Source organism: Myotis yumanensis, unplaced genomic scaffold, assembly GCF_028538775.1.
Source record: "Myotis yumanensis isolate MYYU_CA2020_CCGP unplaced genomic scaffold, mMyoYum1.0.hap1 SCAF_9, whole genome shotgun sequence".
Taxonomy (NCBI): domain Eukaryota; kingdom Metazoa; phylum Chordata; class Mammalia; order Chiroptera; family Vespertilionidae; genus Myotis; species Myotis yumanensis.
The window spans coordinates 55,492,724-55,520,388 of record NW_027223760.1 but is presented as its reverse complement, the minus strand read 5'-3'; the positions used below and the strand labels follow the sequence as shown (position 1 = coordinate 55,520,388).

At 37.9% G+C, this 27,665-nt stretch overlaps 1 protein-coding gene across 4 annotated transcripts in view; it reads left to right on the top strand.

Annotated features, from left to right (window-relative positions):
* DGKB (diacylglycerol kinase beta) overlaps positions 1-27,665 on the top strand; it is a 526,570-nt gene that overhangs the window by 57,176 nt on the left and 441,729 nt on the right. For all 4 annotated transcript variants that reach the window (XM_070424374.1, XM_070424375.1, XM_070424376.1 and 1 more), the window contains exon 2: positions 3,654-3,893. In XM_070424374.1, the coding sequence (XP_070280475.1) occupies positions 3,824-3,893 (70 nt within the window). In that variant the 5' untranslated portion in view covers positions 3,654-3,823. The remainder of the gene's footprint in view (positions 1-3,653; positions 3,894-27,665) is intronic.

The window sequence follows — 27,665 nt, the reverse complement described above, 5'->3', positions numbered from 1 at the left end:
TTCCTGTAAAAATATGAATTATTTATATAATTAGTCATTTTAAATTTGAGTTTCTTATACTTAATTAACTGAAAAATGTAATAAATTCTAGAGTCGGTGGAAAGCTATAATTAACTAATTAGTTATTTAATTAACTTATTGTTGGTGTTTTTTCAGACTTAGTTTATTATGATTGCTCCTGGACTTCAAGGACTAGGCCTTGTAAAGGAACAGAGGGAGCTGAGGGGGGCAGTTAGGAAGCTACCACAACAAGATAAGTGAGAAAGAAGCCAAGAAAGTAAATGAAGACATTGACATTTTCCCAAAGTGATCAACCATCTGGCCTTTTTTATAGTACTTTTCATTGTTCCTTACTACCTTCATGGTAAAGCCCAAACCTTTTTATGTTACATTAATCTCCCTTCAAAAACTGGCCTCTTGCTGGATTCTCTAATAGGTGCATCTGTGTCCAATAAAACTTTATTTACAAAATTGGTTGTTGGCCAAATTTCTGCAGTCAGCTGTGTGCCTTCCCCTGGTCTACTTTATGGAATGTGACCATTCTTAGTAAATGGTGTTCTTTCTAAAAGTTACCTCAGTAGTACAATAAGCTGCTCATTTTGCTGCCAACATGTCCACATTCCAGGTAGGAAGTTGGCAGAAGAGGAAATCTTAAAAGGGCACTCACCAGCTGTTACCTCAAATAGAACCTCACCCAATATCTGCTTACATCTTATTAGCCACTTTTCCATGCAATGAACCAGAGGAATGTAGTTGTATGAATGGATATATTTTCATTCCATAAAATTAGGGTTCTGTTACCAAGGAAGCAAGAAAGACTGAATATTGGATGGGCTTGTAGAAGTTTCTGTAATAACTACCAGATTTCCATCACAGATTCCCATCAGTGTCCTCATTTGTCACAATGGGAGAATTAGTGCCTCCCAGAGTCATTTCGTGAAGATTCAGTGATCTAACATGCAAATTCTGTTAGGATTGTGCTGTGTACACTGTAAAATCTTAATAAAGCTGACATTGTTGACATTAGCATTATTTTTTATCTTTTATGTATTTTGATCTTTGTTGTATTCCTAATGCCTAGAATGTTTTCAGGCATACTGAGGAGCTGACTAAACATTTTGAATAAAGAAATGAAGAGTCATTATCATAAGTTGTTTGTGTTGTCGGAAGCAGAAACTCTTTTTTGGGCCATTTAATCACTTATTAAAATAATACCGCTTCCTTCCAGAAGTGACAAGATAGCGGGCGAGTTAGTCTCAGACAGGGACAAGTATCTGATTATTGCTGTAATTATGTAGGCCCAAGTATTTTCACTCTGTCCTTGAGTCATTCCACTCAACATTGAAAGCCCCATGAGGCAAAGTCTAATGTGCCAAATGTGACTGAATCATCTCTCTCTCTCTGGATGGAGAGAACAGGACACCTTGTTTTATAGCCCCACAAACTGCATGTAACTAGACAGAAGCAAATAATTAGGATGAAATCAATGTGCAGGATGAAATCAGCAGGAAGAAAATAGGCAGAACACACAAAGAAATGTCCATCACATGTTTCCATTCCTGTGAGTTTGTGTGGCTTCCCGGAGTCATGCTTGTGATGCAAGAGCATCCCCTGGGAGGAAAAAGAGATCTAGCACTTTGGCTTCTGTGAACACAGCTGTATCTTCATTTCTTTCCAATTAAATAGAAAACTATCACCTTATAAAACTGAGCGCAGAAACCCTGAACATATGAGACCTACGAGACCAGTTTTCTAAGGCAAAGATGACAGGATATGACAGTGCGGTTCTGGGGTTGATAATGGAAAACATTAAGGAGATATAGAAAAAGGTTAGGGACTAAGGCCAAATAAAGGTGCCATTGGCTTTAAGGAATGCCATCTGTATAAACTTGCTTCTAATCATAAAATTGCATCAGCTACTAAGTAATTGTTTTTAAAGACTTCATCCTATATAATAAAAGGGTAATGTGCAAATTGACCCTAATGGCAGAACAAGTCACTATGACATGCACTGACCACCAGGGGGCAGACGCTCAACACAGGAGCTGCCCCTTGGTGGTCAGTGTGCTCCCACAGGGGGAGCTCTGCTCGGTCACAAGCTGGGCTGATGGCTGCGAGTGCAGTGGTGGTGGTGGGAGCCTCTCCTGCCTCCTCGGCAGTGCTAAGGATGTCTGATGCGGCTTAGTTGGACATCACCTGAGGGCTCCTGGGCTGCCAGAGGGATGTCTGACTGCCAGCTTAGGCCCGATTCCCCAGGGAGCAGGCCTAAGCCATCATCTGGACATCCCCCGAGGAGTCCTGGACTGTGAAAGGCACAGGCCAGGCTGAGGGACCCCCCCCCTCCCCCCCCCCCCCCCCCCGCCGTCCCAGTGCACGAATTTTTGTGCACTGGGATTCTAGTTTTCTATAACAACCATACTGCCAGTGTGGTTGATTGCTGAGCAGTTGATTATTGTCTCTGATACAATATTGAAACCTCATGGTTTTTTTCACTTTATTTTTATTGATGTAGCACTGCATATAGCTCTGTGACAATCTAGGGATTTATTTTTAAGCATGATTCCCAATAGTATCATCTACTGTCACTATCAAATCTGTGAGACATTTGGAATTTGCTTTAATTTGGTAAATTTCATTGGGATTAAAATATTTATAAAATTAAAATTATTCTTTTTTAGTGTTTTTATTTGATTTTAAAGAGAGAGGAAGGGAGAGGGAGAGAAAAACATCTATCAGCTACCTCCTTCTCTCCCACCACCTGAGGGCATCCCCTGAGGGCTCCCGGGCTGTGCATTGTCCAGGAATTGAACCAGTGGCTTTGTAGTGCATGGGGCTATGCTCAACCAACTGAGCAACCAACTGGCCAGGGCAAAATTCTTCTCTTTATTTTACTGCTAGAAAAAAACTAATTTACATGATTCACCTAAAGTGATTTGCATGATTGTGAATATTTGTGCAGCTACTGAGTGCCATTCCAAACCATTGTTGGAAATTTTGTACACCAGTAAAGTGTCTGTGCAGGGAACTATAGGGCTATGTAGCCTCTTTTAAGAACTTAGGACTGGAATTGTTTTACACTGTTTGTTTAGATATTAAAAATTGATAAATTCAGATTGATAAAAATGACATCCTTGTCAACTCTTCAAATGTAGAGTTTATAAAGTTAAGCCAAAAAACCTTTTCTGAATCTAGACTTAATTTTTTTACATCTTGTAGTCTTAATCATATTTATCTCTATGAAGTTGCATTGGGAAATGTAAGTAAATGCCATTAAAGAGTGACTGAACCCGGCTGCAGTGGCTCAGTGGTTGAGCATCGACCTATGAACTAGGAGGTCACAGTTCCATTACTGGTCAGGGCCTATGCCCAGATTTTGGGTTTGATCCCAGTAGGGGGTGTGCAGGAAGCAACCGATCAATGATTCTCTCTCATCATTGATGTTTCCATCTCTTGCTCCTCTCCTCTCTGAAATAAAGAAAAATTTATTTTAAAAAAAGAATGAGTAAGGAATTAAAAATGGAATATTATGCAAAATAGATAACTTTAAAATACATTATTTAGGAACTAAAAATCCTTAACATTCTATAACTTGTCAATGTTTTCCTTTGTGCAGTATTGCTAATCTCTTGATCTTTCTGTTTCTCTTTCTGCAGTGTTTTAATGCATTATTGAAACGACAAACACACCTACAGTGGTTTCCTGTTGACATATCCCATATTTTGAAAGCTTGAGGTATTTTATCATGAAACATGCCTGGAGGAAAATTTGAAGCATAGGATTCTGCCAAACACCTGAATAAAGAATTTCTCACCTCACCACCACCATGACCAACCAGGAGAAGTGGGCCCACCTGAGCCCCTCAGAATTTTCTCAACTTCAGAAATATGCTGAGTGTAAGTAATCATATTGGCAATATCATGTTATTTGGCATTTGTGCTAAAGAAGATATGATCGATTTGTAGGAATGGATTACAGATTATAATCAGCATCAGGATAGATGTAGGTATGTCTTTTGTGTTTGCAAGTAGGTCAACTGGAGGCTACCTTTTAAGCATGAGACAAAGGAAAAGGTAAGCTTGAATCAAACATCAACTCTGGAAGAAAAGGAGCTAGGATGCTAGATACAAAGCTAAATTTAGAAACACTCCATCTGTAATAGAAGTAAAGCAAAGGATGAGACACCCTGGGAGAGTGGAGACTGGCAAGGCTTGAACCAAGAAGAATGACAACAGGAAGAGCAGAAAGACAGTAATAATAAAGTAAAAGGGGGAAAAATGGTGCATATTTGAGTCAATAGGACCTGAGTCAGGGATCAGGAGGAAGGGGAAATGCAGAATTTCCACCCCCTCCCCTATTTTTCAGCCTAATATTTCAAAAAGTACTGGGAATTTGGAGTCAGAGATACTTTGTGGAGTTGGCTTTAGAGGTTGTAAAAAAGAAGAGCTGTCAGGACCTTAGGATAACTTGTTAGTGTGTGTAATTATAGAAGAGATAGGCCATGGTAATTTGCTTCATAATGGGGTATTGCTAAATATTAAGTTTATTCATACATACACAACGATTTTGTTTACAAGAAGTGTGTTTTTACCATAGATTTTCAGGAATATGTCTCTTTCACGAAATGAGTGTCAGCTATATATACGCATAGCAACTGGGTCAAGGTATTGAAGGAAAAAAAAGGAAGCAAATAATACGTAGGAGGTACTAAAAGGTTTGGAAGATGATGAGTAGAGAAAAAATAATCCATAGAGAATATAATAAAAATGGTGAGAGTGAAGGAAATAACAAGGTACTGAGAGAACAAAATGCAAGAAATGGAATGGGAAAAAGAATCAATAGCACATAATAGTGAGAGAGGCAAAATCCGAAGCAGCTGGTGAGGCAAAAGCAGAGAGAAGGTATGGCATGTAGGAGATAAGTTTTAGGACCAACTTGAATATTATGAAGGAGAGGTAGAGAAAATGTTTAAATGCAGAAGAGGGATTTAGAATCTATACTAATAAAAGGGTACTATGCTAATTAGACCAGACATCATCTGGATGTCCTTCCTGACAAAGCCACAGTGGCAGGGGCCCAGGCAGAGGTGGTTAAGAGTGATCAAGACAGCAGGGGAGCAGTTGGGAGCATTAGGCAGGCAGGCAGAGGTGGTTAGGGGCGATCAGGCAGGGAGTCAGGGGAGCGGTTAGGAGCCAGCAGTCCCAGATTGGAGAGGGTGTAGGCCAGGCTGAAGGAACTCCCCCCACCCCCCCGTGCACGAATTGTGTGCACCAGGCCTCTAGTAATAAATAAATGTGATGATAACAGTGAATAATAACATGTATAAGGTACATATTATAAGTCAGGAACATTGATAAACACTTCATGCATCCTTTCTGAAAAGTCCAACCTCACAGGTTTTCTAGAGCTTTCTTAACTTGAGGGTTGTAGTATTCTGGGTGAGGGTGAAAGAGTGTTGCTGGGTATTTGCCAGGAAGTCACAAATCCATAAGAACATGTGCATTTTTTCGTCAAATAATAATAAAAATAAAACTATCACATGGAAGGGGGCAGTGTCATAAAATGTTGACATCAGTGTATGGTCCTCATACTCAAAAACTGTTTCAAGCTGCTGAAAGCACAGTTCATTCATTGATCACATAAAGAATATTTGGTCCAGGATGGCTACATTATTGTTTATATCCTTATACATAATAATTAGTGAATCAACTACAATGATTTACCTATTGTTTCCAATTTCTATATGCTCTTTGCACTATATCCAAGAATCAAGTAATTATAGGGTATCCCCCAAAATGTATACACACTTTAACAGCTGATAACTCAGTTTTCACTCTTTTTCTGGTTTAACTGATTTTAAATAATGGGTGAAGCCAGACTAAGCTTTGAACAAAGAAAATTTATCCTAAAGTGCTACTAGGCCTTTAAAATGGAGATATATAAAAGATAAAGTTTATGGTACAAAATGATTCTTGATGTTTGCAATTCCATTGCTTCATGTTATCAGCAGTGCCTGAACTAGAAAATTCATTCATTTGAAACCAGGCATTTACAAAAACAATTATTCATTTCTGTAGATTATTTTAAATTTTGAAAATGAACTATATTAATAAACATTTACTTTATAATCATTCACAGTGTGTATGCATTTTTGGAGGACACCCTGCATTTCCTCGTGTCTTCCTTAGCGGTAGTATTCTGTTTGATGTTGCAGTTGCAGGAAATGCAAATACAAAGTGATACGGACCCTTCCTTCAAGGAATGCTAACAACTAATGAAGGATTGAAGGCTAAGAACTAATGGACGCTTATTTCTAGGCAGAACATTGTAAGTGCCACGAACCAGTTTTTGGGTTCTGTAGGGCTTAAGTATTCAATTTAAATTGGGGAAAGGGAAATCTTCATGGAAGAAAGTACAATTTGAGATGAATCTTGAACTATAGGTTTCAGTAAAATGAAGAAGCAAATGATATAAAGGGATATTCAGCATATATTTGAGGACGAGTGATGGTGGCCACATTTAGCCACACCACAGATTAAGGGAGTAAGTGGAATTAAGGTTGGAAAAATGACACAGAATCACCATACACAATGCTAAACTCGAGTTGGGCAGTAAGAATTAATTGTGGATTTTTGAAGATAGGTCACACCAACAATACTGTGCTTCAGAAAGCTTAATCAGGCAACTATGAGAATGGTACGTGGTAATGGAAAGAGACTAGAATCAGGCCAGTAGGCTATTGGAATAGACTAAATAATATGAATGAATGATGAATGATGACCAGAAAAGTTGAGAGTCAGATGGGAACTAACAGAGGAAGCTTAGGAAATAATAAAATATGAGAACTGAGAGCTAGAGATGGATGGGGGATTTTGGTAACATAATCCTCCAAGTAAAGAAAAAGATTAATTTGATTTAGGTTTGTTGAATTTGGCTTGATTATTAAAATATATTTTCCAGTGTTCGGGTACTTACAGGAAAAAGGCTTTATAGGAAGCTTTAATATAAAATAGGCAAATTATTGCCATACAGCTAAAATATCATTTATAATGACTACTAATTGGATATTCCAAATTCCATTTGAATTGTTAAGCAGAATTTAATAAAGTTTCAAATATATTACAGGCTGCTACTTTTATTGGCTAATTATATCATAAGAATGCTTGATTTAGTAATCAATTTTGTCAATGCCTAAGACAAGTAATAAAAATTGTCATAAATGTAAAAGTTCTAACATATGGAGACAAAGATTAATGAGCATTCAATAAATTGGTAGTAAGAAGTAACATGATAAATGTAAGGACATTATTAAAATGGATTGTATGAGAAGATAAATTAATGGGTTAACTGAATGAAACAAATAGTGCTGACTCCATGATTATTAGACTTGCTATTCTTTTTGAAATAACCAAGACAACATGAGAAATGTTAGATTTAATCCTCATGACAGTGATTTTCAATTGGTGTGTCCTGGCAGGCATACTGACATGCTGCAAGAATTTTTAAAACATGCAATACCTGATTATTCAGTCAGGGTCACTGACCTCTTTTCCCTTAGATGGTCAAATTTTAAAAAATGATAACAGCCAACATAACAATAGCTGTCTGGTGTGAATGAGTCAAAAGTATACCTATTTTTTTTGTCAGATTGGCAACAAATATATTTTTTGATATGCCACAGAATTTTAGTTATTAATTTATATGTACCAAGAGATGGAAAGGATTGAAGATTGCTACTCCATGAATTTTCCTATATAATTAAGAAGCAAAGACTATCATGATTAGAATGTATCCTCATGTCATAAATTTCCATTGTCAAAATATAATAGGACACACACTTATCCTGAATATTATAAAAGTAGTATATTTTCCATGCTATTCAGTGCATGTGATCTGTTTATCAGCAGCATTTAAGAATCATTTTTCATGTTGCAATACAATCCTGGCAAAGTGACATTATATATATATATGGTATGTTGGATATGCTTTCTGGATGTTAATTTTTTGTACCTTTCAATAAGAAGCAATTTAGATGTATTAGATGATTAAATTAAAAAAACAGGTTATTGATTTCAGTTTTAACTTGCAAAATACTAGGATTATATGTGGTATGTATCAAACAAGTATTGTATATGCTTTTGGGGAATGGGGTTGGGCTGTGGAAATCTAGGTCACGTTGAGTAAGTTCATGGAACACCTACCCCAGCAAAACCAAATTATTTAAGTTTAACTTAGACATTTTCTCAAGTCATCTGATTTTGGATTCTCTACAATTGGCACAATATTCCCCATCTGGGCTGCTATAACAAAGCAACCATAGGCTGGGTGACTTATAAACAACAAAAATTTATATCTCACAGTTCTGGAGGCTGGACGTTCGAGATCAGGGTGCCAGCATGGTTGGGTACTAACAAGGGCCCTCTTTTGGGTTGCAGAATGTCAACTTCCCATTGTAACCCTACATGGTGGAAGGAGCAAGAGAGGTGCAGCAAGCTCTCCAGGAACTCTTAAAGGGCACTAACCCGATTAATTCATCAGAACTCTACCCTCATGACCTCTCTATTCCCAATTATCTCCCACAGACCCTTCACATTGAGGGTAGGGCTTTACCATATTTATTTAACATATAATTAACATAGTCTATTATACTCTGCAACTATAACTGATTTCTCAACTTCTTGGCTTTTCTCATGATTAATTGGGGTAAATAGAGTGATTGATATAGGCACAGCATTCCTGGTTAGGACGCTAGCACATCAGGCAGCTTGGGTTCAAATCCTGGTCCCACCATAATTTAGATTTCTGACTTTGGGAAAGTTTCTTAACATCTGTGTATCCCATTTTTTTGCACTTGTGAAATGGGGGAGACAATAAATAATTATCAAGTATTGTATGTATTACATTGAAGGAGTTAATATATGCCAAGTAATAAGAACATTGCCTGGCACGTTGTTAATGATATAGCGTTATTATTTTAATAGAGAGGGAGTGAGTTTGAACACACTGCTGGTGATCATGTAGAAAAGTGTCACGTTTTGGAGCATTGAGTCAGTGTCTTATTTTCTGTTACAAGACTAGATTCTTCCCACAAGGTAGAAGCTTCTGGTGCTATTGGCAGCCTCATTTGTGTGTTGTCCCCACAAATGCTGAAGGCAGCTAATGTGAAGCCCGCTGTTGCTGCCTACAGCATGCTGAGAGCATGCGCCTGTTTAGGGCTTCAAGCTGAGTCACTCCATGGGAAAGATTTCCATTGATATGTGGGAGAGGAGTATAATTTTCATCTCCACTCTGTCTATAAAGTCATCCAAACTGTAGTGATAAGATAGCTCTCACTCCTGCCATGCAGAGAATTGAGCCTTTCACATTATTAGTTTGTCAGTGCTTCCTGCTGTGGTTTCATGGCACAGGGAAGGGTAAAGAAACTCCAAATCTCTTCATGGATAACACTATTTCCTATGTGAAATCTACACGGTATTTTCAAGTGATCCATTATCTGCCCACATATTGCCACTTAGGATATGCTTTTTATTTGCTATATATAAAGCGTGTTGCACAGCCTGTAAATTTTTTTTTTAAAAAAATACTGTGTTATTATGGAGGGAATACTTTCAAATGTTCATACATTTCATACTGTTTATAGCAGCTGGCATTATGTAGAGAGTTGCAAAATTATGATGAACTTGTTCTTTTCAATAAGGACTGATGATGTGCCTAATTTTGGACCTATTGTATAATTTTTTTTCCCCCACTGGAGAGAAGCATGCAGCCTGGCTTAGTGGAAAGAGCACAGGCTTTGTGAGCAAACTACTATTTGACAGCGTTGTACAGCAGCCCCGCCTTCTACCTATTCGTGGTATGACCTTGAAAATGTGGCATGAGCTGCCTGTGCCTCAGCTTTCGCACTGGGAAGAGTAGAATCCCACCTCAACGTGTGGTTGTAGGGTTTAATGAGACAGTAATCATCCTCCTAATAAACCCTGGAGTTGTAGCACCATACTGTAAACAATATCCACCAGTTTGTTTATTTATTTATTTATTACTCACAATAAACTTTAGAGGGAAGCAAACCTCCTCCAGGCAGGTCACCTGGCCCGTTGCCATGGCCAGATAAGTTATAACAAAGATCAAAACAGTGGTAACTCATTTATGTTTCTTAATGAACATCAATGTATTAAGAAATAGGTTATTATTAATCATTCTTTCAAAATAGTGAAATCTGGAATTTGGGAATCAGCTCCTTACCTCTCCATCAGCCACAGCCATCACTCAAAGGGGTTTTTGCATACAAGGCAAAGTAAAGAAGCAAAGCTGTTAGTTATGTTTTGGCCCCAAAATGTCTTTCTGGTCACTTGTCCTGGGAGATTGGACTTGATTCTGTTTAACCTCAGTGATGCTCTGCCTACAGTAGAAGCATATTCCTGCATTCTACCCACACTCATTCCTTCGGCACTTGGAACTTCCCTCACTCTTCCTTTATGAAAACATGGGAGGGGAAAGAGAGATGAGGAAAAAAAAGTCATGAAGCAGTTGTAATAAAAAATATGGTTAAGTTCTTTTCCATTTTAAGCAGCCTTATTCTCCCGACAAATTCCACCTTCCAGCATGATGATCTATGGTGTCTATTGAGATATGTTTTGTGCTTGATTCAAACCAGATGGGATAGGACAGTGGAAGGTGAGAGACTTGACCACCTCCCATGTACGGGTCTTCAATTTCTTGTTAAGCATATTTAGATCACTTGCTAGCCCTCTTTCTCATTTGTCTTGCAGGGATTAGCTTTTATTTGTGACCCTTACCCTGTGATTCATTGGCTCTATTTTGGGAGGCCAAGCCACTTACTGAAAAGTACTCTCTTTGTACAACTTATAAAAATAAATGGCCCGGGGTTATTTGGCAAGGTAGCTGGGAGCACATTATTTGGTCAGAGAAAACTGGGTTTGAGTGCTAGTGTTGTGGTGTCCACCTTAGTTTCCTCATGTATGTCCTAGGATGCAATGATGATTAAATGTGAAGATGCAGGTAAAGTGCCCAGGACTCAATATGTTATTGCTATGATGAGGCTCATGAATGGTGGTGACTGAGGTAGTTTAATAGCAAATGAGGACTTTTTCCCTTTGATTTAGGCCTACCCATTTATACTACTTATTCGAAATGTGTTGACTTTGCCCTGACACTTGGTCTGAAATTGGGATCTGCGACTCTATTTTAGGTAATATGTGTCTCTCATTTCCGACCCTGATTCTTCTGATTCACACTGATTAACTAAGCAGTTCCTGGCTCTGACCCAGATTTTATTTCTGGAATGTATGTTGGCTGCATAATCTCTTTTGCCTCTTCTCTGGCTCTGGTTCCTATTTGTTGTACCGCTTCAGGACTGAATATCCCATTGGTGGTTTCTCTGGATCCATATGTCTTAAATTTTTCAATATCTAAATCTTACAATAGTAAAATAATAATTATGAATGTCTAAATTTTCATTATTTTTTCATCTTACAAAGACCCAATTTTCTTTTTCTTTTTATATTAATCCTCACCCAAGGATATTTTCCCATTGATTTTTTTCCTTTTTTTTTTAATAAAGAGAATGGAAGGTAGAGGGAGAGACAGAGAGAGTAACATCATTGTTGATTGGTTGCCTCCCACACGCACTCAGACTAGGGCCAGATATTGAGCCTGCAACCAGGTATCAAGGTATGTGCCCTTGGCCAGAATCAAATCCAAGATTCTTCAGACTGTAGGCTGGCACTCTATCCACTGAGCCAAACTGGCTAGGGCAAAAGACCTAATTTTCAATGTTTTTAAACATCTATTTTTTTCAACTCTTGGAACTTGACAAAAAACAGTTTCATTAAGATTTATGGTCAAACTAACTTTAAGTTAGGACTTCTGTGAAGTATTAGTTAAAGTGAGCCAAATTAAGGCTATGGCTGAAACACTCATAAAATCTCAGTGGCTTAACAAAACAGACGTGTATTTCTTGATCATGTTACATTTCCAAATCTGAGTTGGTAAAGGGTTTATTTCACTTTGTCCTCCATCAAGTCCCAGTCAAATGGAGCAGTCATCAACTTTAAAAATTGGCAGATGCTGTGGCAGTGAGAATTGGGTGTTGGCTCTTAAGGCTTCTCCCGGCAATGAATGATATGCTTACATTTCTTTGGCCTTAGCGAGCCACATGACCACATCTAACTTCAATGGAGTCGAGAAATGCATTCCTTCTGTCAGCTCAGTGTCAAGGGAGAAATAAAATATTTGGTGAAAACTACTAATGTGGCCAGTATCACACAAGTAAAATATAACCTGTCAGTTACCTTGGAACATCAGGCAAGTCAACACAGCCTCTTTAAGCTTCTGTTTCTTCAGCTATAAAATGAGGAAAATACTCCCTCCCTGTTTATAAATAATAACTCTTGTTTCCATCACTAATATTGGTATGACAAGTTATAACATAAGTTCCCACTATATTCATACATATTAAATTATTTTCTTAACTCAGTTTTAGGTTAAAGGTTGTTATTCAGTGGATGTTCCTTTAGTTGCCCTCCCTTCCCCCTATTTTAGCTGGAAGTTCCCCCCTCACCACCACAAGTATGCATACTAAAGGACCTTAATTTTACTCATTGATAATTACTTTGCTAACAATATTTAGTATCTTTTACTCTTAGGTATTGATTGGCCCTGGGTAATATGAAAATGAATATCATAATGCTTTTAATCAAAGAACTTAGTCTAATGAGAGAGACAAATAAGGTGGTAAATGATGATAAAGCAATGAAATACATTCTCTGAATGTAATATATGTAAGACTATATTTACATTAAGGTATAATTGACATCACATTGTATTATTTTTAGATGTCCAACAATTTGATGTTTTGTGAATTTAGTTACTATCCATTGTCACATAGTTATTATATACATATTTTTGTGATAAGAACTTTTATGGTATAATCTCTTAGGAAATTTCAAATATATACTATAATATTGTTAACTATAGTCACCATGCTGTACTTTACATCCCCAAAACTTATTTATCTTATAACTGGAAGGTTGTACCTTTCAACCACCTTTATCCATTTCACCCCTCTTCCTATCTGCTCCCCCTTGAACCTTGGGCAACCACCAATCTGTTCTCTGTGTCTGTAAGATTTTTCTTGTAGTTTCTACATATAGGTGAGATTTTACAATATTTGTTTCTCTTTTCTGACTTAGTCTAATGTATTCAAGGTCTAATCAGGTTGTTACAAATATCAGGATGTCCTTCTTTCCCATGGCTAAATTATATTTATATATATATAGGCTAAAAAGAGGGATTTTGTTTTTTCACATGGTAGAGAAAGACATGTTTATTATGGTTCATATGGGGAAATAACTTGCGATAAAAGTTTCTGAGCTTACGGCCAAATATTGATTTTTGTTTTGCTTTTATTCAATTGTCTTAAATTGATCTCTAATGTTTATCTTCTTAGTATATTAGTTTTGACTTTAGCAAGTCATATAACCTTCTAAACTTTAATTTTATCAACTGTGTAATTAAGAAAATAATAAGGCCTATCTCACAAGATTGTTGTAAGACTCAAATAAAATAATATGTGTGGAAATGCTTTGTAAACTGCAAACCGCCATACACAAGTGAATTATTGCTTTCATTATTATCCAGCTTTTGCTGCAGACTCGCGGTATCCCATATCTTGCCCATGACACCACCTTTACTCATGAAGGTGAGGACTGGAAGTTCTCATTCCAACCATCTAAAGTGGTCACCATCTCATCTTTCAATCAGATGTGTCTTCTCAGTTGATATATGATCTCTGCCTCTTTAACTATTTCTGATTTTTTTCCTGGTTCTCCATAAATTCTGACTGATCCTCCCTGAATGAATAAAAACCTCATGGATACTCAGCTATCTTGGGGAGACTGATGGCTGGCAGAGCTTGGCACTGGGCCTTAATTGCTCCCAACAAATCTTGTTAGAGTCTCAACTGGCTTTCTTTTCCTAAGGACAAGAAAAGGACACCTCCTTTGTGGTGTCCTTTCTACAAACTTTCTAGTACATCAGAAAATTGCATCTATTTTAACTTCTCTTATCTACGTGGTCTAGGTCTTATCATCTATATCTTGGCATTTCCTAGCCTAATGGAGATTTGCTTTCTAAACTACTAATCGCACAGAGATACTGCCAATTTTCCAGATTCTCTTCTATAAGACGGCTTTCTAATCTCATATTTCATGTGTATTTTAGAGCTCCATTTTTGTTGTATAACTATGACTTCTTCAATAAATAGTTCAAATTATCTTTCTTTGGAACTTATACAATATCCTTCATGTGTCTTTTTTTTTCTCCATAAACGATCCCCAATTTTCTTTATAAACATTGTATAATAAATAGGAATAAGTCATTAAATGGCAGGTTTCTTTACCCAGTATTATCTGCACGGAATTTCTCTGAGGGATCACCTTGAAAATCCCACATAATACAGCTTGGTCCTGTAGAAATAGCATCAGAATAGAAACAGCATTCTCAAAACTTATGTTCCTTTAGCAGGTCTACTGCAGAGTCCAAGATGTCCCCATGTTGTCACGGACTCTCAAAATGCTCTACACCTCTCTACTGTCACTTTGAATGCCAGTGTGGGAGCTTCTTGAACTTTCTATGGTATGTTTGCCTTTAGGTGTGGCCATTCCACAGGTCGAAAATCCTAGGTAATGCTTCTCTAACTGTCCCCATGCAATTTCTCCATATAGTCTTTCAAAGTGTGCCCAAGTACAGTCCATGTTTTACAAAGAATGTAATACTATGAGTCCCTGATCAAAGACATGCCTATGATACAAAGTATGGGGCAAAACATTTGTTCATTTTTCCTATGCCCTTTCTTCTCCTGTTTCCCTTTTGTTTGCTTTTTGTAGCTCTTTGCAGTGTCTTGGCTGTATCCTGTCTGAATTCAGGAAGGTCACAGCTGGCAAGACCATTATTTTGGAGTCCTGGGTAGTCAGATTCAGCTATTATTCATGGCTTCATCCCATGAGGGCACAATGTGGCTCTATTTTAGAGTATGCAAAGTGGTAGACTTTGAAAGCAAGCCAAATGTTTGCATTCTGATACTTATTATCACTCAGAACATACCTGGGATGGAAAATGTAATATCTAACACGTATAAACAGCTTAAAAGTTTATCATAAGTCAGATTTTTCTAGGTACCCATGCTTTATCTATATTGACATAGACAGCAAATAGGTGCTTTGTATTATGATCTTGACTGATGAGGACTAGGTCAATTTAGTAACTTTAAAAATGGAAACTATAAATAAACTTAAGTAATAACAATATTTTGCTACTAGTTTCCTTCTCCAAAATAAATAAGTTTTATTCATCTTCTCCTTTCTCTATTTCTTCATCTTTTTTTTCCTCTTCATTCTACTTCTCCAATTTTTCTCCCTCCAGCCCTCCATTTCCTTTATTGTCTGGGAGGGAAAAATTTTCCCCCTTAGTTCCTTTGGCTGGTCAAATAATTAAAATAACAAAAGACTTTAACAGGAAAAAATCTAATTTAATACATGCATAGGGGAAATTTGCACAAATATATAAACTTACTAAAATCCTTGGTGAATTCAGCTGAAAGCTAGATTACATTATCCAACTGTACTTAGCATTATATTTGAAAATATTCTAATTTATGAGATAAAACAAAAATCTTTCTAGAAATAGAGCTATGTTCATAATGAAAACTTCTAGGCTTTATTTTGTAGTTTTGTGCTTGTTAGAACAGCTGTGGAAGAATCTAACACTTTTATCTGTTATCTCGGAGTTTATACTTATCCCTTCATAAGTGTTACCAAGGCCCTAATATTTGGGTCCATGTGCCTGTGCTAACTTGCCAAAGGAAGTGCACCAACAGGAGTTTGCAGTTTAGAAAAAACAAAGTTTAATATTGAATTGCCTAACCAGAGTGCAGGGAGCTAGTGATCTGAAGACGTGACTCTCTGATGGTATGGAGGTTACAGATTATATAGAGCAAAATCACAAGCCACTGTGGGTTAGGGGTTCAGGGTTGTGTTCGGAGCTGATTGGTTAGAGATGAGGTAAGGCTAATAGATCAGATCTTTAAGTCTTGAGGACAGCTCTGAGGTCTGCTCTAACATCCCTCTGTCTGGGTTCATGGAAAAGTAGCTAGAGGATTGTTCTACCTTAGGGATCAGGAGCTGAAATATAATTTAGGTCAAGATGTTACCTTGCGCCTGCCAGAGGTCCAGATCTGTGACCATTAGTCAGGTCTGGGGTAATGTCTTCTGCTGCCTTGGGGATGGCTGATTATCCAGGGGTGAGGCTAGGTCTGTGAAGGGGAGAGAGAGAGGGAGAGAGAGAGAGGAGGGAGAGAGAGAGAGAGAGGAGGGAGAGAGGAATACGATTTCTAGATCTAGGATTCAAAGCTAAATTTAATCAAAGTCATAAGGACCCTCGGTTTCATAAGCCACTAGCTCCCTTGTCCATTGCTCTCAAGGACTGCCCTCATTCTGTAGCCCTTCACCATCATAATTCTTCGTTACTCTCAAGGGGAGCAGAATTTGCCACCGCAAAATATGCCTTTTGGCATAAGGGTCATCTTGAGCTGGTTATTTTAAAAAAACTGTGCAGGAAACACATTTTTAAGGAAAATCTCCATGTAAGGGTGTCTCCATCTCTGTACCAGAAAGAGGAGGATGACCAAATCTCTAGAATCTCTTAGCAATGGGAAAGGCCTCTAATAAGGACATCTGTGTAATAACCAGACCCTTCTTTACTGTGCCTTTCCTGGTAAACCCCTAGAACTAGGCTGCCCCAACCCCCCAGCATCTTTCCTTTGTCTTTATCTGGAAATGGTATTTAAGGTGGTGGCTTGGTCATTTGGCAGTTACTCAGTTTTCCTGAGCGTCTCTCATGTATACAGGAAGTATACCAGATGGGGTAAAAGTAGATTGACAGTTGTGGGTACATGAAACACAGAGTTTATTTATTTATTTAAATATATTTTTATTGATTTCAGAGAGAAAGGGAGAGGGAGAGAAAGATAGAAACATCAGTAATGAAAGAGAATCATTATTCGGTTGCTTCCTGCATGCCCCTACTGGGGATCGAGCCTGCAACCGAGGCATGTGTCCTTGACCAGAATTGAACCTCAGACTCTTCAGTCTACAGGCTGATGCTCTATCCATTGAGCCAAACCAGTTGGGGCGAGTTTATTCTTTTTTTTTAAATATTGATTTAGTTGAGATTTTGTTCCTTAAAAACCTAACATTATTTTCCTGTTATTTTAGTGATATTTCAATAGTGTTCAACTCACCATTTTTATTAAAAGTGAGCCCCAAACCTGGAAATTTGCCCTGACTGGGAATCAAACTAGTGACCTGTTGGTTCATGGGTGGACGCTCAACCACTGAGCAACACCGTCTGGGCCAGAGTTTGTTTTTGTATTATTTATTAATTATTGTATGATGTTCCATATGAACACTGTAATCCTACTTTTGTCCCACCCTGTACATATTACTGAACTTCTGTTTGTTTTTCTGTGATAATCTGTTTTTTATTATAAGAAGTCACAGCCAAAAAACCTAGAAAAGTATAGGGAAAATAGTTTTTCCTCTTCTACAAATCTCTCTCCACCTACAAATGTTCTTTAGAATTACTTATTCTCTTTTTAAAATATATTTTATTGATTTTTTACAGAGAGGAAGGGAGAGGGATAGTTAGAAACATTGATGAGAGAGAAACATCCCTCAGCTGCCTCCTGCACACTCCCTACTGGGGATGTGCCCACAACCCAGGTACATGCCCTTGACCAGAATCGAACCTGGGACCCTTTTTTTTTTTTTTTTTTTTTTTTTTTTTTATTAGCCAAACATTTTTAATTCTTAGTTATATCACTGACTTTCTAATAACTATACAGTTGGTTTGAGTGATTTCATTCCCAGATCATGTAATTTATTTTAAAACATTTTGCATAATGCAGAAAAACAGAATTTGAGGACTGTATATTTATTCTGGTGAATACATTTTAAATGTATTCTAGGTTTAGTCTCTACAAGTACATTCTTTAATGGTTTAGTGATTTTTTTTTTTTTTTTTTTTTTATTTTCCTCTTAAAGTATTACAAAGGGTATTACATAAGTATCCTTTCCCCCCCCCCCCCCCGCCCTTGACAAACCACTACCCTCCCTTACCCCCCAGTGTCTTATGTCCATTAGTTATGCTTATATGCATGCATACAAGTCCTTCGGTTGATCTCTTACTCCCCTCCCTCCTGCCCCCCAACTCTCTCTGGCCTTCCCACTGCAGTTTGACAATCAGTTTGAGGCAGCTCTGCCTCTGTATCTATTATTGTTCAAAAGTTTGTAATGGTCTTTATTATCCATGAATGAGTGAGATCATGTGGTATTTTTCCTTCATTGACTGGCTTGTTTCACTTAGCATAATGCTCTCCAGTTCCATCCATGATGTTGCAAATGGTAGGAGTTCCTTCTTTTTAACAGCAGCATAGTATTCCATCGTGTAGATGTACCACAGTTTTCTAATCCATTCATCTACTGATGGGCACTTAGGCTGTTTCCAGATCTTAGCTATGGTGAATTGTGCTGCTATGAACATCTGGGTGCATATATCCTTTCTGATTGGTGTTTCTGGTTTCTTGGGATATATTCCTAGTAGTGGGATCACAGGGTCAAATGGGAGTTCCATTTCCAATTTTTTGAGGAACCTCCATACTGCCTTCCATAGTGGCTGCACCAGTCTGCATTCCCACCAGCAGTGCACAAGTGTTCCTTTTTCTCCACATCCTCTCCAGCACTTGTCGTTTGTTGATTTGTTGATGATGGCCATTCTGACAGGTGTGAGATGGTACCTCATTGTTGTTTTGATTTGCATCTCTCGGATGATTAGTGACTTTGAGCATGTTTTCATATGTCTCTTGGCTTTCTGAATGTCCTCTTTTGAAAGGTGTCTATTTAGATCCTTTGCCCATTTTTTGATTGGATTGTTTATCTTCTTTTTGTTAAGTTGTATGAGTTCCCTATAAATTTTGGAGATTAAGCCCTTATCAGATATGACGTTGGCAAATATGTTTTCCCACGAGGTGGGTTTTCTTGTTGTTTTGTTGATGGTTTCTTTTGCTGTGCAGAAGCTTTTTATTTTGATGTAGTCCCATTTGTTCAGTTTCTCTTTAGTTTCAACTGCCCTAGGAGCTGTATCAGTGAAGAAATTGTTTTGGCATATGTCTGAGATTTTGTTGCCTTTGTATTCTTCTAGAATTTTTATGGTTTCCTGTCGTACATTTAAGTCCTTTATCCATTTTGAGTTTATTCTTGTGTATGGTGTAAGTTGGTGGTCTAGTTTCATTTTCTTGCATATGTCTGTCCAATTTTCCCAACACCATTTATTGAAGAGACTATCTTGGCTCCATTGTATGTTCATGCCTCCTTTGTCAAAAATTAATTGAGCATATTGGTTCGGGCTAATTTCTGGACTCTCTATTCTATTCCACTGATCTATATGTCTGTTCTTGTGCCAGTACCAGGCAGTTTTGAGAACAGTGGCTTTGTAATACAGCTTGATATCTGGCATTGAGATCCCACCTACTTTGTTCTTTCTCAGGATCGTTGCAGCTATTCGGGGTCTTTTTTTATTCCAGATGAATTTTTGGAGAGTTCGTTCTAGATCTTTGAAGAAGGCCATTGGTATTTTAATGGGAAGTGCGTTGAATGTATAGATTGCTTTGGGTAGTATGGACATTTTAATGATGTTGATTCTACCAATCCAAGAACATGGTATGTTCTTCCATCTGTTTATGTCTTCCTCTATCTCTTTTTTCAACGTCCTGTAGTTTTCTGAGTAGAGGTCTTTAACCTCTTTAGTTAAGTTTATTCCTAGGTATCTTAATTTTTTTGGTGCGATGGTAAATGGGATTGTTTTTCTGATCTCCCTTTCTGAAAGTTCACTGTTGGTGTATAGAAATGCCTCAGATTTCTTGGGGTTAATTTTGTATCCTGCTACATTGCCAAATTCATGTATTAAGTCTAGTAGCTTTTTGATGGAGTCTCTAGGGTTTTGTATGTATAATATCATGTCATCTGCAAATAAGGACAGTTTTACTTCCTCTTTTCCAATTTGGATGCCTTTTATTCCTTCTTCTTGCCTAATTGCAATGGCTAATACTTCCAGTACTATGTTGAACAGGAGTGGTGAGAGTGGGCATCCCTGTCTTGTTCCTGTTCTTAGGGGAAATGGTGTTAGTTTTTGTCCATTGAGTATGATGTTGGCTGTGGGCCTGTCATATATGGCTTTTATTATGTTGAGGTATGATCCTTCTATTCCCACCTTTCTGAGAGTTTTTATCAAAAATGGGTGTTGGATTTTGTCGAATGCTTTTTCTGCATCAATTGATATGACCATGTGGTTTTTTTCTTTCAATTTGTTTATGTGATGTATCACATTTATTGATTTACGGATGTTGTACCATCCTTGCATCTCTGGGATGAATCCTACTTGGTCATGGTGTATGATCCTTCTGATGTACTGCTGGATCCGATTTGCTAAGATTTTGTTGAGGATTTTGGCATCTATGTTCATGAGGGATATTGGCCTGTAATTCTCTTTCATTGTGATGTCTTTACCTGGTTTTGGTATTAGGGTGATGCTGGCTTCATAGAATGAGCTTGGAAGCGTTCCTTCCTCTTGAATTTTTTGTAGTAGTCTGAGGAGGGTAGGTTTTAGTTCTTCCTTGAATGTTTGGTAGAACTCCCCTGTGAAGCCGTCTGGCCCTGGGCTTTTGTTTGCTGGAAGCTTTCTGATGACTGCTTCAATTTCTTCCATAGTTATTGGCCTATTGAGGTTTTTAGATTCTTCCTGATTGAGTTTTGGAATGTTGTATTTTTCTAGGAATTTGTCCATTTCCTCCAGGTTGTCCAGTTTGTTGGAGTAGAGTTGCTCGTAGTATTGTTTAACAATCATTTGTATTTCTGTGGGGTCTGTTGTTATTTCGCCTCTATCATTTCTGATTTGGTTTATTTGGGACCTCTCTCTTTGCTTCTTGGTGAGCCTGGCTAGGGGTTTGTCAATCTTGTTTATCCTTTCAAAGAACCAGCTCTTGGTTTCATTGATTTTCTGTATTGTTTTTTTGGTCTCTATTTCATTGATTTCTGCTCTAATCTTTATTATCTCCTTCCTTCTGCTCACTCTGGGGTTTTCTTGTTGCTCTCTTTCTAATTCTTTGAGTTGTAGAGTTAGATGATTGACTACCATTTTTTCTTGTTTTTTGAGATAGGCCTGTAGAGCTATAAACTTCCCTCTCAGGACTGCTTTCATTGTGTCCCAGAGGTTTTGGATTGTTGTGTTTTCATTGTCATTAGTGTCCAGGATGTTTTTAATTTCTTCTTTGATGTCATCGGTAACCCAATCAATATTTAATAACATGCTATTCAGCTTCCAAGTGTTTGAGTATTTTGGGTTGTTTTTATTGTAGTTTATTTCTAACATTATGCCATCGTGGTCTGTGAAGAAGCTTTTTATGATTTCAATCTTCTTGAATTTGTGGAGACTTTGCTTGTGACCCAATATGTGGTCTATTTTTGAATATGTCCCATGAGCACCTGAGAGGAATGTATATTCCGCAGCTGTGGGGTGAAGTGTTCTGAAGATGTCAATTAAGTCCATCTGATCTAGTGAGTCATTTAGGATTGCTGTTTCTTTGCTGAGTTTTTGTCTAGCGGATTTATCCAGTGATGTCAGTGGTGTATTAAAGTCCCCTACTATGATTGTATTGTTGTCGATCTCTCCCCTGATTTCTTCCAGAAGTTTTCTTATGTATGTGGGTGCTCCTGCATTGGGTGCATATATGTTTACCAGGGTTATATCTTCTTGTTGTATTGATCCCTTTAGTATTATGAAGTGGCCTTCCTTATCTCTGGTTATGGCCTTCACTTTGAGATGTACTTTGTCAGATATAAGTATTGCTACCCCAGCTTTCTTTTCCTTTCCATTTGCGTGAAAGATAATTTTCCATCCCTTCACTTTCAGTCTGTGTGAGTCCCTTCTAATGAGGTGGGTCTCTTGTAGACAGCAGATGTATGGGTCATGTTTTTTTATCCATTCAGCCACTCGATGTCTTTTGGTTGGAGCATTTAGTCCATTTACATTTAAAGTTATTATTGAAAGGTATTTGTTTGTAGCCATTTCTTTTTGTGTGTGTGTGTGTGGCTGTTTTCTTTCTGAGCTTGATATTTCTTCTTTTTACACCAGTCCCTTTAGCATTTCTTGCATGGCTGGCTTGGTGGTGATAAACTCCCTTAGCCCTTTTTTGTCTGTGAAGCTTCTTATTTCCCCTTCAATTTTGAATGATAGCCTTGCTGGATAGAGTATTCTTGGATTCAGTCCTTTGCTTTGCATCACTTTGTAGATTTCCGTCCATTCTTTTCTGGCCTGATATGTTTCTGTTGAGAAATCATTTGATAATCTAATGGGAGATCCCTTGTATGTTACTTTCCGTCTCTCTCTTGCAGCCTGTAAGATTCTCTCTTTATCCTGAACATTTGCCATGGTAATTATGATGTGTCTTGGTGTGGGTCTTTTCGGGTTCACCTTGTTTGGGACTCTCTGGGCTTGTGTGACTTTTTTCTTCCCCACCTCAGGGAAGTTTTCTGATATTATTTCTTCGAATAGGTTTTCTAATCCATGTTCATCTTTCTGTTGTTCTGGCACCCCTATTATTCGTATGTTGTTTCGTTTCATGTTGTCCCAAAGCTCCCTTAGGCTCTCCTCCTGTCTTTTAATTTTTTTCTCCATTTGCCGTACAGTTTGAGTGTGTTTTGCTTCCTTGTCTTCTAATTCACTAATTCGGTCCTCTGCTTCTCCCAGTCTACTGTTGATACTTTCAATGGAGTTTTTTATTGAAGCTATGTCACTCTTCATTTCTTCTTGGGACTTACTTAAGTTGTTGATTTTTTCATCTGTTTCTTCTAGCTTCTTGCATAAGTAGTTGAGTTTTTCATCTGTTTCTTCTTGCTTCTTGAACATGTGGTGCATGTACTCTAGGAACCTTATTCTGAATTCTTTTTCCGTCATGTTGCATATCTCTGTCTCACTTAGCTGCTTTTCTGGCGAGTCCTCCTTTTCTTTCCTTTGGGGGTTTCTTTGCCTACCCATGTTTGATCTCGCTGACATATGTAGATGTTGAGGTGTTCAGTGGCTGCTCCCTGGGTGGCAGGGGCTCCTTGGGTTGTGGTTGCTGCTCAGACGGTTGCGGTAGCAGCTGCTTTCCAGTTGGCAGCAGCTCCTCTGGTGGGTGTTGTTCACAGCTGTGTTGGCTCTTCTGGCTGGTGGGGGGAGGCTTCACGTACAGTTGCTGTTCCACAGACAGAGGGTGTGGTGATCAGGAGGCTGTGGTGATCAGGAGGCTGCGGTGATCAGGGGGCTGCTGTTGCTTGGATCTGCTGCGTTGATTTAAAGGCACAAAATACAACAGAGCAAGGCACAACGTACCAGGCACTGAACACAAGTATATTCACAATATTAATAACTCCAAATAAAGGTGACCACCCGAATTAAGAGAATTAGGGGATAAGGGAGAAAGAAGAGAAGAAGATAAAAGAGAGAACAGAAAAGAAAAATAAGAAAAAAACAAACAAAAAAGGAGTGCAAAAATAGAATTGGGAAAAAAGAGGGGGGAAAAAAAGAGAGCGAAAAAAGAGAATGAAGTAGAAGTGGGGAAGAGACTCCCCGTATGAGGAGCAAACTCCAATAGAACTGCCACTAATCTCAACAAATTCCAGCAACAGATCCCTGGAGATGAATGCAAACTACAAACCACCAATAATATCCAGAGGGGTAAGGGAAAACAGAAGCACAAAAATAACTGGGGTGGGGTGGGGGAGGGAAGGGAAAAACCAGCAGAAAAAAAAAAGAAAAAGAAAAAGAAAAAGAAAAACAACCTCACAACCAGTCCTAAAAAAGAAGAAAAAACACAAAACAAAACAAACAAACAAATTAAAAAAAAAAAAAAAAAAAAAAAAAAGCCCAATATATTCGACAATCAAGAAAACAATAGAAAGATAAGAGAGAAAAAAAAATGGTTGGAAAGTGAAGAAGGATAAAGAATAGGTGTATAAGGATTTAGAGCAGTAGATTGGAAGTAGGATATATAAGTAGGGTGGAATTAGACAGGAGGTAAAAAGAGGGAATTGGGAAAGTCTGGACCAAAGTCTTACCCTTAAATAGGGTAAGAGAAACAGGACACCAAAAGGGGAAAAGTAAGGAAGAGGGTTTTGGCAAAGAGGTGGAATTGAGATAGGGAAAATTAATGCTAAAGGAACGATGAAAATAGAATGGAGAACACTAATCCCAAAAGAAAATAAAGAGAAAATAAAATGGCACTTCAAAAAATGGCAAAATGGTAGGAGCAACGATACTGGTCAAAAACAAAAATGTGGTAATTGAAAGGGTAAAATCAGGTGATGGAAAAAGAAGAAAAAGAGAAAAAAAAAATTGGTTTCTTAGTAAAAAGGTGAAAAAATTAAAAAGAAAAAGAAAAAGAAAAAATTTGCAGTAGTGATGGTCCTTCGGCTCTTCCACTCTTCAGCCTGGTTCGCCTTAGTCCTGCCAGAACCTGGGACCCTTGAGTCCACAGGCTGACACTCTATCTACTGAGCCAAACCCGTTAGGGCTAGAATTACTTATTCCGTAAAAAGTTGACTAAACATCTCCATTGTTCCATTTATCTGCCTGGCTTCTGCTCTCAGCAATTTGGGAAAGCCATTAATGGTTTTCATGATCAATATTAATTGTTTATTTTATGTGAACTCTTTAAATTAATTGAATTAGATAACCAATTTTCCTTCCTAAAAACTCATGTCTCTTCTTTGCAGATCCATAATTTCCTCTCTCTCAGCCAATTTCTGGACTATTTGTCTCATTCTCCTTTGTAGATTCTTCTAAAACTGTCCTCTAAAAGTTGTCTGGATTCTGGATTATGTTCCCTTCTAAAACCCAACTTTCATTGTTCCAAAGCTTTAAATGCCTTGTATGTAACAATGACTTTCAAAGGTATATTTCTAACCCAATCTTCTCCACTTCAGCTCTAAATATGCAGCTGTCTAGTTGACATCTTCAATTGGATGTCACATTGACATTTCACATCTGAATTCTTGACTCCCTTCTTCATCAAAATAAAACAAGAAATAAAACATAATTCTGTTCCTCCCTTAGGTTATTGCATTTTAAATTTGTGATATCACCATTTCATAACTTTGGAAGAAAGGTTAAGACTTAAACTTGATGCTCAACTTTTCCTCTCAACATACTGTCAGCAAGCCAGCTCTCCAAAATTATTTCTCCATTTCCCTTAATTTATGCTGCTTCCACCGTGAACCCTGTCACCAGTGTTTCTCTCCTGGATTACCAGAGTATCCTTCTTCTTGGTCTCCTGCAAATCCCATCCCCTCCCCACCGCACACGCGCACACACACACACACACACACACACACACAGAGTCTCCACAGAGAAGCTGGAGGAAATTTTGGAAAACATTAATGCAACTATGTCGCTAACTTGCATAAAACCATGAAATGATATCTAATTGTAAAGTGGGATCCAGATTGCCTACCATTCTTTCTAAGACATATGTGGGTAGCCTTTGATGAACTATACTAAATTATCTGGCAGTACTTTCTTTTGCACACTATATTTAGCTACACTAGTATTATCATATTCTGTTACCTTTTTCTGGATATATTTTGCTTTATATTTTTCCCACAGGAAGTTTCCTTTTCATCTTTTTAGATTTCAGTCCAAATACTAACCAATCTATGAGGCATCTTCTGGTCACTTGAGTTCTTCCTTCCTGATATTATCTACCTCTATCCCCTTGGCATGTCCTGTATCACAATGAACATGGTTTGGATTTATGTCTTTGTTATTTATTACTTTTACTAGAGGCCTGGTGCATGAAATTCGTACAGCGGAGGGGTCCCTCAGACTGGCATGCACCCTCTCCAACCCGGGACCCCGGCAGTCGGACATCCCTCTCATAATCCGGGACTGCTGGCTCCTAACTGCTTGCCTGCCTACTGGCTTGATTGCTGCCTAACTGCTCCCCAGCCAGCCTGATGGCCCCCAACTGCCCTCCCCAGCCAGCCTGATGGCCCCCAACTGCCCTCCCCGGCCAGTTCATGGCCCCTAACTGCCTCTGCCTCGGCCCCCACCACCATGGCTTTATCTGGAAGGAAGTCAGTCGGAAGCTGTCTGGTCTCCCACTCTTATTAGCATATTACTCTTTTATTAGTATAGATAATTTCTAGTTCCTGAAGGTTACTTTCTTTACAGATACATATTCAACTTGTAAACATAGCATTTAACACAAAATGGGCACTCAGGAAATATGGACCTAATGAATCAGTGGAATTTATGATAAATAGGGGAAATAGCTTTAATCTATTAGAGAAAGGGTCACAGTAGGATGTTCAAAGAGGTTTTGATAGGAAAATAAACTTTTCTGACTTCAAGATTTCATTCTTCCTAGTCATTGGTATGGACTTAGATGTGAAAAGACTTTTTTAAAAATCTCTAAATAAGTAACTATAGGGCAGAGGTATAAACCTTTCTGGGATCCGGTTGAGCAGGTTCACAGAGAGGATAGATAGCTTAGCATACTTACTATAAATCTTGAGATGTTTCTAAAACGTCTGGTCTGAGATTGTAAGTATGGAAGTTGGGTCAAAAAATATGCAGTGGACCTAATGTAGAACTCCAGTTCTAGCTTGATTTAACTACAGAGCCAAACTTTGCTTCAGACTTTACCAAGTTCTAGTTCTGAGATAAATTTCTGATAATTTTTAATTAACTTTGTTATAGTTTCTTGAATTAAACCCAACAGAAAAGTCAGATAAAGGAAGGAACACTATTATGCATAGCATTTCATATACAATACATTTCCAACTATCCATCCAATGACCAACTGTAAGTTTATTAAGAACATTTACTTCTTTTTTGTACTTATCTTTGGTAAATTGAAATAATTTGAATTTTCAACAAGCTTATTTAATATAATATTTTAGTTAATTGGAATCCATAAGTGATAAAACACCATTTTTTGATTATATGTAAAGTTAAAAAACATTTTTTAAATGATTTGAAATGCCCAACCCATGGGAATCTTTGCAAGTGTTAAAATATGAGGCACTATAGAACACCGTTGCCAATGTTGTGTTTTTCCAGGATTTTAGCACTTATTGAACTAGATTATAGAAATAGTTAACTATAAGTTGAAATGAAGTATGACATAAGCAGTTTGAAAAGCAATTAGTGTCAGGGAGGAAGACTTTTCTCTACCCTTTTACGTTCTTCTGTCTAATAATCAAATGAACATAAAGCAGATTAACAAGCAATAAAACAAATTTAACTTTGTATATACAAGGGCTCAATAAGAATATGTGGTCCACATGCATTCAGGCAATTGGGTCTTACATGCCATTCTGAATTAAGGAGAAGGGATAGGAGTCTGGGACTTTAAAGGGGAGGAAGGTAATTCACATGAAAAACAAGTGTTTGATAAACAATGTTTGCTATGCCATGCGGTGACAAGGGTACACAGGACTTTGATCCCCAAGCCCTTCTGAAACCCTCCTACCACATCTGGCACATATTCCTTGTAT